Source organism: Zerene cesonia, chromosome 20, assembly GCF_012273895.1.
Source record: "Zerene cesonia ecotype Mississippi chromosome 20, Zerene_cesonia_1.1, whole genome shotgun sequence".
NCBI lineage: Eukaryota > Metazoa > Arthropoda > Insecta > Lepidoptera > Pieridae > Zerene > Zerene cesonia.
The window spans coordinates 981,873-993,959 of NC_052121.1; the positions used below are offsets into that span (position 1 = coordinate 981,873).

Sequence of the window (12,087 nt, forward strand, 5' to 3'; positions counted from 1 at the left end):
ATAAGGTACATCGCGGGTGAAGTAGCCGCCCTGGCGCACGGGAATATACTCCTTAATGGTATTGGAATAAGGTACATCTCGGGTGAAGTAACCGTCCTGGCGTGCTTTAAACGTGCTTTAGTGTTAGAATCAACTAAATTGTTCCACTTGCTCTTATACAGACTAAACGTAAACTATTTAATTCCAGCAAACCATGTAGAATACTAAGATAAACCGATACGATTTTGGTATTGTGACCAATCCTTGACAAGTGTATAAAATTTTAACTTAAACTATTCATTTAAAGTGGGTCAAAATAGAGTCTAAATGAGACTGTTACATACAACATACATGTAAATCTATTAAAAGTGTGTTAAAGTGTAAAAATAAACGTTACTCACAATATACAAGGTCGCCATATGTTTCTCCAACAAGAACGCTCCGTACAGCGAGACCAGGTCGAGCAAAACTTTCCTGCACGCCTCGTCGGGAAACTCTTTCACCGTCTTGTAGAAGTGGTTGATTATGAAATTCTGGAAGAGATAGATCGCAGACAAATTTTATTTTATTTATTTATTACTCTTTAACAAAAATTGTACAGGAAACTTAAAAATATATATATTAACTAGCAAACTCGGCGAACTCCGTTTCGCCACCAGATGGCTTCGTTTTTCCCGCTTTTCTGTTGAAATTTTTCCTGAATTTTCTTTGCTATAAACTTCACGGAGCCCGAGACCTTTCCAACGAATGCAAAACCGTGGAAATCGGTTCGTGCGTTCTGGAGTTATAGCGTCAGGAAGGAAAACCCGACTTATTTTTATATAGTAGATAAGAAGTAAAAAAGAAAAAGAGTACAATTTGTTGGGCGGCCTTATCACTCTGAAGTGATCTCTACCAGGCAACCCGGCAACCCAATTTTAATAGGAACAAGTAACAACCGGCCTCCTATGAGTGTTCAGGCGGTAATCCATCACGCTGGCCAAGTCTTTCACTGTCTTGTAGAAGTAGTGAAGTTATACAAGCGGTCCGTTGTACATACAGCTAAATGAATTTTTAAGTTCAGACCTGTTCCTGAGATTGGCACGTTCAACCAAACAAAGAAATTCTTCAGCTTTATAATATTAGTATAGATTAAGAAACTATTCATAGAAAATTGCTAGCATATCTAATCTATCTAATAAATCTAAATATATATAACTCAAATGTGACTTTATTGACATAGTGGTCCATCAACGCGCAGCCCAAACCATTGGATGGATCGGGCTGAAATTTGACATAAAGATAGATGTTATGAGGTAGGTATTCGCTAAGGAAGGCTTTTGAAAAATACTACCACCAAGGGGATAATATAGGGGATGAAAGTCTATACCATGAACATTTATGTAGACCGTGCGGGCGAAGCTGCGGGCAACAGCTAGTAATATATAATTTTGAGTATACCTCTCCGTAAATACACGACAAGGCAACCGCGTTATAGGACTGCGACTCGTTCTTAGCCTGCAAGTTGTTCTTTCCCTCCTGCTTCAGCTTCTGCACTTTGTCGTACGTCATCTTGAGCGTGTACGCGGTCAGCCATTTGTACATTTGCGTTAAATCTGAAAAAAAAAATGGGAATATATAGATTGTTCCTCAATAAAATGCAGTAAAATAAAACCCAGATCGATATTCTATAAAGAGTTCTGTTCATTCGTTTTTATACCACCTTATCTAATGGATGTATATAGTATAAATTTCTTACATTAAGTATGGTTTTGAAATAAAATCTGGCCTTGTAACAAATGACATGAAACTTTTGAGATGGACAAACGCTAGTATCTATTATCTGGAAGGGAACGCCGCATGCGAAATATAGTATAACACGCACTATAGGGATCCATAAGCTCCTCCACCTTCCACCACTGGCAAGTCTTGGCTAGTGCATCATCAGCTCCATCCAAAAACTCCAGGGAGCCGAGCGGAGCATCAGCAGCGCTGAGGAGCTTCCTCCTCGGCCACACGCCGAGCAGCCAGTTGCTGGTCTGCTGCAGGAGCAGGCTGTTCTCGCCCTCGTAGGTGCAATTGGCGTCATTGTCATTACGTATGTCGCCAATGCCCGCCGCTGTAATTGAACGGTTAATGTAAATACACTTGTTAGTTGTGTGTGCGACGACATCGCCCCCAGTGGCCTTTGCGGTCACAATTCTGACCGCGAGAGCATAAATAACAGAATTAATTTAAATTGTCTCCCAAGAAATTTATGTCATCCTGACGATCATAATCCGGATAAAAAAATAACTCATGGAATGACTTTTTGTGAACTGTTCTTGTTAAGGGTATAAAGTTTTTAATCAAATATGTCCGATTAATGAGGGGCAACATTGCATACATTTTTTTATGCTATAGCGGGCAACTGAGCTGGTGGTTCGCCCGATGGTAAGCGATCACTACCGTTCATAATCATTCACAAAGTTAGTGCCTCTGCGAAAGCGCTGTTTTAAGGAGTTGGCTATAAGGCTTTCCTTATCCAGTAGGCAATCCTGTGTTAGACAACTGGTAAATGTTTAAACTGTATAAAATGACAATTCCAAAGTGATTCTATAAGAAGTCTAATTGAATAAATATATGTTTGAGTTTAAAAAAAGGCAACAAGCTTCCGGCTCCCCCACTCACCGTACGATACCGGATTTGTTGTTCCGGCGAGAGCTGGCCCAACTCGAACTCGCACGTGCCCGACTCGCGCATTCAATGTATTATATAACAAAAATAAACACAGTCATGTGGTACGGCAACTCGCCTCTCAAATAGCCGTGTCCGCCGCAAGCCTCCCTGCAGTTCTGCACGGCGTCCCGCGCGAGCCACCCGCACAGCGGCTTCACCGCCGACGACAGCGCGTGCATCTCTATACCGGTGCTCGCCGCGTTCTCCAGTTTGCCTTCATATTGGGAAATATACGCGTGTTGTATGGGTTGTTGATGTTATATGTGGTGAGGACATTATAGTTAGCGTCTAGCTTTAAGTTATATTAAAATAAAAATTAAAAAGTACATCGCACTATCACATTAACATTATAAACGTGAAAGTTTGTTTGTTTTAATGTTTGCTTCAAATTGGGAGATATACACTATATTGTTGATGTTATATTTGGTAAGGACATTATAGTTAGCGCCTAGTTTTAAAATAATGTTAAAAAAAGCCGAAGCCGAAGCTATTAAAAAATAAAAATACTCTTACCCATGAAGTTATCGATGGTTATATTAACGTGTGTTACGCTAAACCAAGAACAGAACACGCGGAACGCGTAGGCAGCCGCGAGATACGGCAATAATCGGATTTGCTGAAACGATAGAGGTGATGTTTTACATTTTAATAGGTCGAGTGCTGGAAAAATGGGATGCAGAGTAGAATATAATAATAATAAGAGAAATTTTTAAAGAATAGAAAAAAATACGAGGCGGGATTTGAACCCGCGTCGCTGGCCGTACCGTGGCAACGCCTGACCTCTGAGCCACGTGGTATAGGTCGAAAATTTCTCTTTCTATTTAAAAAAATAACTAAAAAGAAACAAACATTTGTAAAGAAAAAAATTTTATCACTACAGTTTCAGTGAACCGATGAATGCTACACTAACATATCACGTGTTGGAATTTCTGTATTGTCACAACGCGTCATATTTTTGGTCATTAAACGTTTTGGGTCTTTCAGTGTAACTTATGCAATATCAAATATATAAATAAATAAAATGAATGTGGTTTCTCAATTACCTGCTGCTGATATTCCAGTACAGGTGTTTCGTCAGCGCCATTTTCGGCGCCGAACTGTTTTCTCACTGCGGAATATCTAATGGCGATCACCATAGCTTTGACGAGATAGTGAGTCGTTATCGATGTTATGTGCACTCTACCGCCTGGAAATAAAACTCATTTTCAATTGACTTACCTACTGTAGATACTCTGGTATTAAGTGAAAACTTTTTTCGATTGCTTTTTTTTTTCAATAAATGAGCTCTAAAATGGAATCTTTGATCCATACACAATAATATCAAATCAAACACACAAAAAATCTCATCAATCGGAAAGCCCACGGAGTTATAGAGTAACAAACCAAAAAAAAATCACTAAAAATGTCGGTGTCGGTTGAACATTATCATTTCTCTTGTAATAAGTGTTAAAATTAGCCTTATAAATGATTCATTGACAATAAATTAAAATTGACCGTGTTTCTATCTTCTTAATGATTAAATCAGAAGAATCATCGAATATTCGCAACAGAGTCGAGCACTGTACAGCAAGTAATTATCTCATAATAATTGGTTAACTTTAACATTTAATTACAGTTCACTCACAACCTTTTGTAATCAATGTTTAAATTAATCTCTACTCTGTATAAAGAAACAGTACAAGGATGAAATGTCAAAACATGTTTATAATGTGGGATAGAAAATTTCAAACTTTGAAACATACATTTGTACAAAAACATTTAGTACAAATGTATAATAAAATGATGTGAAAGATAAAATGATATGTAAGTCTAAGACAAATGTATAGTGTTTCAAAATTCAATGTCAACATTGACATTATACCTAAAGTTTTATGCAGGAAAAATATTATTAGAAGAACTACATATTTTTAACACTCATATAAATTTTTCTTTTTTATAATATCTATATAATTACAAGAAAAAATGGGTAAACGGAAATTAAAACACATAATATAAATTAATGTCTTGTCATTTCTACAACACAAAGTTTCTTGAGTTTGTGACTTAATGGCTGTTTATAAAACATCCAGATTTATTAATATTATCTTATTATCTATTATCTTCTATAAATATTTATGTAATTGAAATAATAACTTAAAAATTAAAATATTCATAGTCATATATTCTCTTAAAAGCAAGCAGAAAAACCAAATGTTAAGCAAAAGATCTAAATTGTCAATCAGTTGAACCAACAACATTTCACATATGTCTTTTGTGAGCCATTAACTGAAAAGTTAATATCCTTAAGAACTAAGTTATTTTTTGCTGTATGTTCAGACGGTTTTAGATGATACATTATCAAGGATAACACAAATTGATGGCACGGTGAAAAATAATAATTGTTAGTGATTAAGTGGAAATAAAAATGAATAATATAATAAAAATAAAAATTAAAAAAATATTTTGATATGAATTACAAAGTCAGCATACTTTTTCTCCTTATTACTTAAGGAAATAAATAAGAGATACCTGGACTATTTCAATCACGACTTTTATTGAATAGTTTAATTGCATTTTTAGTATGGTATCCCTATGAAATAAACACCCATCTCAACTCACCCGATAATATACCCAGGGCGGCTCCAAACCTCTTGTTGGGGTCTCGGAACGGCGTCTGGTAGACCCCGTTATCGTCCACTCCGCCCAGCTTGTCCAGCGCCAAGTCTTTTGGAATCCGGTATTTGTTGAACATAACGAAACTGGAATAAGATTCGATTTTGGAGGTTTGTTGAGTAAAATGCGATATTTAAGTTGATTTTTCTGATTTCAAAATAAATGTATATAAACTGTAGTAGGTAACCTTATGAAATACTATCAAAATGGTGGATATAATAATAGGGATGCTTGCACTTTTTACGTAAAAACAAGTGATCGGATCTTTATGTAATTCAGTACACATATATTATACTATTATTTATAAGCGTTCAAAGCCAGCAAAGATGCAAGCTGATATATATTAGAATAAATTTATTGTAAATTAAAAAAAAAACACGCCTTAATGATAGAATCCATGAATCCGAATAACGGCTATTGAAATTAACGAGTACTAAGTAACTGAGTAATTACCCTTTTTGGAACCCAGTGTGGTTCTAATTAGTTAAATTTTTTATTATTTTATTTTTGTTATTTGTTAGATAATTTGGTTAGTACATATTTCGAGAACTTTATTATGTGATGTTGAATAAAAATTGCTCTTTCTTAAAATTCTCTCACTTGCTCTCTTGTATGTAGTACACGTAAAGAAATGATTTAACCCTGGCAGGATAATAAGATAAACTTAAAAAATTACTGTATTGTCAATGATCCTAGAGAAGTGTACAATGTTCCTTTAGTATCAATTAATAGATGCAATTGAGACTAAAAGAACTTTGTCGGTTTATCAAAAAAGCGTGATAAAAACATGAATATGTACAGAAATCGATTCAGATGCATTTATATTCCAAACAAGTAGTTTTTTGTAATGTTAAACATAGATATTCATCCTACGACAAACGCTTGTAATACTCAAATTCGTTATACATCTCTGTTTATATTTATGTATTTTTGTTTTGTGTTTAGTATGTATTTAGGGCAGTTTATACTTGTTATCCAATATTATAAAGTCTTCCAACCCAATTCGAAATTTCTTTCACCAGCGGAAGCTACATTCTAAAATCTAGAGTGACCTAGGCCATATTTCATTCTCATTTTCATGCCAGCATATCAGCTACTCAAATTAATAATAAAGCCCCAAACTCTCACCCATTGTCCACCCCATTGAGTCCAATCTTTTCACCGATATCACCCACGGTGACTCCGGCGAAGGGCCTCAAGGTTTTCGGATCCCGTATGGGCACGATGAATGAGTGCAAGCCGTGGTTTGTACCATTCGATATCAGCATTGCGTATACGATCGCGTGAGTCGCACATTTCCCTGTAATTGAGCACAATTAGTGAATAAATAAAATAAATAAATAAATAAAACATTTATTGATAACAAAGCCACACGGAAACAGAAAAATACAAAAAAAAATTTAAAGACTAGACCAAAATATTATACATTAAAACTGACAACCTAAAAAATAACATATACGCTTGTATCTTGTACTAGCGGTCCGCCCCGGCTTCGCCCGTGGTACATATACAGCCTATAGTCTTCCTCAATAAATGGGCAATCTAACACTGAAAGAATTTTTCAAATCAGACCAGTAGTTCCTGAGATAAGTGCGTTCAAACAAACAAAATCTTTAGCTTTATAATATTAGTATAGATTTATTAAATACTAGCTGAAACCTGCGGCTAAAATGTAGGTTATCTGTTAATCCAGATTCCAGACTATAATCTATGTCTGTACCAAATGTTAAACAGATCCCAATAGAGAAAGAAGTAATATAACAACAGTAATAAAATATCCATACATTCTCACAAACTTTCACGTTAATAATATTAGTAGGTTGACTTCTTCTAGAATCCATATATCACCGCGAAAGCGTGATAAAGAATCGTTCTGGAAATTTCTATTTCTTATAGAAACACGGCGTTTAATGTAAAGGGGATAATTATTTATATATTAGCTATTTTACGTGCAACCGTTTCGTCACGCAAGTGAAACATACCTACGCAATTTTAATCCTACTTCCTACTAGTCCTATCCTACTTCCTACTAATATTATAAATGCGAAAGTTTGTAAGGATGTGTGTGCGTAGTTTTTGCGTGAAAGAGCAACAGCTATTTCACGCAAAAACTACTGAACCGATTTCTATGAAATTTGGTACCTAGATAGCTGGACAGCTAGAATAACATAAAGGCAACTTTTTATCCCGATATCCCTACGGGATACGGACTTACGCGGGTGAAACCGCGGGATTGCAGCTAGTGTTATACAATGGTGAAAAGGTTAGGTTTAAACGTGTCTAGCTATTATTCGTAAAAACACGTTGACGAAAATTAATAAGTAATAACCATTATACATGATTATAATTTTAGACTTTGTTCATAACTTAGCACTATTGACCTCTGCAGAGTGCTTGTACACATAATGATGAATGTACATAAATTAAAATAATTAAAGCAATCGTTTCCAATCGCCGGTAACCATATTATTATGTAATTTTTGAGGTGAAAAATGATTATACGCGTTTACTAAACAAGGGCTAGGAACATCTTCTACCAATTTACTTTAAAAAAGAAAGTTGTGTATATTTATCGGTAAAAATTTATAAAAAAAGTTTGGAAAATCCAAAAGTGCACGCCTCATAGCGGTTTTTAATTTTTACAAGAAAAAAATAAAAAAAAAAAAGACTTAAATTTTTCGCGCCATTGTCCACCCAGAAATGGAAAAATAAAGTTCTACACGCATGTATTGTAAACGAGCCTTTTTCATAACGTAACAGAAAAAAAATAGTTGATGAAATATAAATATACATTCGATAAGTGGATTTTTGTTTTGTCAATTAAAATTAAATTACATTGAATTCGACCGTGATCTTCGAAAGGAAATAAATTTAGATGATACCGAAACGTTATTTTTTTAAACTTAAATTCGATTAGTTAAGTTTTTCGCGAGTTATCGTGACCACGCCGGTTTACATACATACATACAAACGGACAGGCTTAGAATAATTTTTTTAAACATTTTTTTTTAGTTATTTACAAAGCAAAATAAGATTTAAAAATGTAATGAGTGTTGAAACTAGTGTTTTTTCTTGACAATTATGTATAAATATTATTCTACAAGTGCGATAGAAAATATTTACAGATACTTTTAGTTCAAAAAATCCCTTGATTTTCGTTAAGCGAGAGTAGAGCACTACCTCAACGCTCCGCTTATGAGGCGTGCAATTCTACAAGTACTGATTTACATATAATTCAGTAGACGTATGTTATATTTTACAATAAATTATTTTGAATTTGAATTTGAATTTATTTTTAGTTATATGGGCGACTGCCTATTAAATCCATACTATTAATATAAAGCAGTTTGTTTGTTTGAACACACTCATCTTAAGAATTACTGGTCCGATTTAAAAAATTCTTTCAGTTTAATATTTACTTTTATAGGATTGAAATGCTTTATAAATGAGAAATTTTGAAAGAACAGAAAAAAAGATCCGCCTCGTAATCAATTTTTTTCTATTCTTTCAAGATTTCTCAAATTCTTTCAGTGTTAGATAGCCCATTTCTTGAGGAAGGCTATAGGCTATATGTACCACGAGTGAAGCCGGGGCGGGCCGCTACATATAAATAAACAGTTAAATATTTTTTTTACAATTTTCGACCTAGACATTATAAAAAATGGACATACAAAAATTTTGTTGGATTCTCTTATCAGTTAATCTATGAAATGCTATATACGTACCAATTTCTTAGCTTTTTTCAACAACGCACACCGTGTATATATATAGGAAATGGATGTATATTTTTGCAACTTTCATTGGCATTGACTTAAATATTGTAACAATAGGTTTTGTATTTACGTGATGACTGGACATTTAATCATAATCCATTACCATTATCCATACCATTTAAGTTACCAGGCGGCTATTACAACTTTACAAGATATAAATAATAGTTTCTGCATGACAATATTTTCAATTTAATTACAAAAACTCCTTCATTGCTAGATATGTAAGTGGTCCCTAAATGCTATAGTCTATAATCTATATATGTACGACGGGCGAAGTCGCAGCGGACCGAGTCTTCTATAACGCTAAAGGATTTTTTTTTCTTAATTCTCGTTTCACAATGTTAGTAGCAATACATATCCGAAACGGATGGATTCAATTTTCATGAAATTTTGTTTCCAGGTCTGAGAATTGATCAACATCTATTTTTCATACCCCTAAACGATAAGAGTAAGGCAGAACAGCGTTTGCCGGGTCAGCCAGTATAATATACTACTTACCCATACATCCCACCCAGAATTTCGCAGCTTCAAAATCCGGTGTATGCAGTATGAACTCCTTCGTCTCCGGGCAGTACGTGGCCGTTGTTCTCATTCCCTTGGCGTTAGAACCATGCGACACTTCAGTGAGAGCGAAGCATCCGCCAATCCTCGCCTTCTCTATATCCTCGATAAACCTGTAGTGATGCGGTTTCCCACTCCCTTGTATCGTGTTCGCGAACATTCGAAACGTGAGGGATACTTTCACCGCCATCGAGCTGTCGAACATGAACATCGCTTCGGACTCCGCTTGGAATATTCGTGGATCTTCAGCGATCTAGACGTTTCGGATTGGGGACAGTTTATATAAGTAAATATGTATACACTTATAGTGGAATTTATATTATTATATAATAATTTAACATGCATATTGTAAACAACCAGTGTTGGTAATTTTTTATACTTTATAGCATAGAAGATGTCAAGTCTTATCATAATAATATGTTGTTTGTTATATATAAATATTTTTTATGATTTTATTCAACCACACATAAATCATTTGTTTCAGTTTTCTATTTACAGTGAGTAATTTTTAACATTTTAACAAAAAACTTTTAAATTGCCAGAATTGGATCAAACTTAAATAAGAATCATAAAGATTATCATTAGACGGGTGTACTAAACACCCGTCTAATGATCAGGTAACAAACCCGAAAAAAATTCATTTGCAATGAGAACCACTTCCTTCCTTCAAGTTGTTTCAAAGATAATAATTAAAATACTGCTCTACCTTATGCAATGGTGCAAATTGTTCATTGTAGTAGACATACATTCTCTTAACAGCCAAATGCCTCTGCTCATCCATAGACAGAGGCGTATCGGAATGTTGGAATAAGGGATGATTCTGCATGAAGTTCCAGATGTCATGCTAAAACAAATTTTAAAGCTTTGTAGTTAGAAACTTATTTTGTACATAATTCATATTTATTAAAAGAATCAACTGGTTTGATTCACATCTTATATACCTAATTTAAATTAAATTACATTCAATTCAATATAAATCTTACACAAAATCAGTTATCAAAAATTAATCCCTAATTACTAATAATAAATAACCAGCTGTATTAGCATGTATTAGTGATTTTGACCATTGATAAATAGGTATTAACAAGTATGTGTGACCATGAACTTTATTAAATAAAAATTTGTGACCTTATTTGTAACATATATAACATAACATTTATATGTTGTGTTATAGACAACCTTGCTTTTGTAATCACATTCCACAGCTTGTATATTATTCTACAAAGTCATTTAGCTCTAATTTAAAAACTTAAAAAACTGTATAACTCCTATGTTATTGATTAAAAGCATTGGGTTAAAACCATTTATACCACCATCAATCATTCATTAGTGTTAAATCACAACAAGATACTTATATGTTGTAAATAAGAATTAATGTTAATCTATATTTTTATTATAGATAAACAAAGAGATAAAATAATGTATATTATTAACTCAATAACATACACACATAATAATATAAAACACAAGTAACTTCTATTTCAAACAAGTTCTTATTTGAACTTAATAGTTCAATATAATAGTTTAATAGTTATTACTAATAGTTAAGGATGATGGAATGGATAAAGTCTCTTGTCTAAACACAAGACTAAAACTTTGTATCAAACAACTATCAAAGCTATCTATACTGGCTATCAAAATATGTATACCTGTGCAAATAGATAAAATTACAATAACAATATATATATAAACAACAAACAGATAAGCTGAAATGAATAATACAAATTATTATTCACTAAAATGATTTGTCTGAAAGAAGTGTATGCTGGTAAGTATGTAGATAAGAAGAAACTTTGTTCAATGGTAAGCTTCAACACGTAACACTTGAGCATAGTTAAGACATTTTAGTTTATTTTTACATATAATAAAAATTATAGCTAATAAGAAATATACAATGTGCACATAGGTATTTAATAAGTGGGTTAATTATTGCTGCTAGTGTACTCATTTTTAACTTACTTTTATTTTAATTGTTGCTAAATTGTCGTAAACCAGTTTCATTCGACGCCAATTGAACGATGCCTTTTTTCTATAGCCATCTAAGGGTCCGCTGGGTAAATCCGGAAAATATTTAACTAACTCATCATCATCAACAAGCTTATTAGACCACATTTTTATACTTTTTATAGCACTTATCACTTTAAATTATAGTATTTGCAATAAAATTTCACTTATGTTAAAAAAATAAGTAGTTAGAATCAAATTTGTTTTTAATTCTTTTCACCTCGAACACGTCCACTCAGAGCACTAACATGACGATTATGAAGTTTATTATCCTCAAGTTCAATAATCGCTGATTATCAAAACTCCAGTAAGTTTATTGTTTTGTACTTTGTACCCACTTCAAAAAGTTAAACTATTGTGTCAGCCGTCAGCTGTCATACGTGAATTGTCATATGCCTTTCAGAATCAGCTGTTCACGATT

The 12,087-nt window shown here is 33.6% G+C and overlaps 1 protein-coding gene across 1 annotated transcript in view; it reads right to left on the reverse strand.

The window, feature by feature from the left end:
* LOC119835041 (peroxisomal acyl-coenzyme A oxidase 3-like) overlaps window positions 1-12,019 on the reverse strand; it is a 13,900-nt gene extending 1,881 nt beyond the window's left edge. The window contains exons 1-11 of the mRNA XM_038359635.1: window positions 11,622-12,019; window positions 10,369-10,506; window positions 9,600-9,915; window positions 6,457-6,628; window positions 5,275-5,414; window positions 3,720-3,862; window positions 3,190-3,292; window positions 2,753-2,890; window positions 1,844-2,077; window positions 1,420-1,574; window positions 381-512 (exon numbers count right to left, since the gene is read on the reverse strand). Of these exons, the coding sequence (XP_038215563.1) occupies window positions 381-512; window positions 1,420-1,574; window positions 1,844-2,077; window positions 2,753-2,890; window positions 3,190-3,292; window positions 3,720-3,862; window positions 5,275-5,414; window positions 6,457-6,628; window positions 9,600-9,915; window positions 10,369-10,506; window positions 11,622-11,774 (1,824 nt within the window). The 5' untranslated portion in view covers window positions 11,775-12,019. The remainder of the gene's footprint in view (window positions 1-380; window positions 513-1,419; window positions 1,575-1,843; window positions 2,078-2,752; window positions 2,891-3,189; window positions 3,293-3,719; window positions 3,863-5,274; window positions 5,415-6,456; window positions 6,629-9,599; window positions 9,916-10,368; window positions 10,507-11,621) is intronic.
* Window positions 12,020-12,087: the final 68 nt, after the last annotated feature.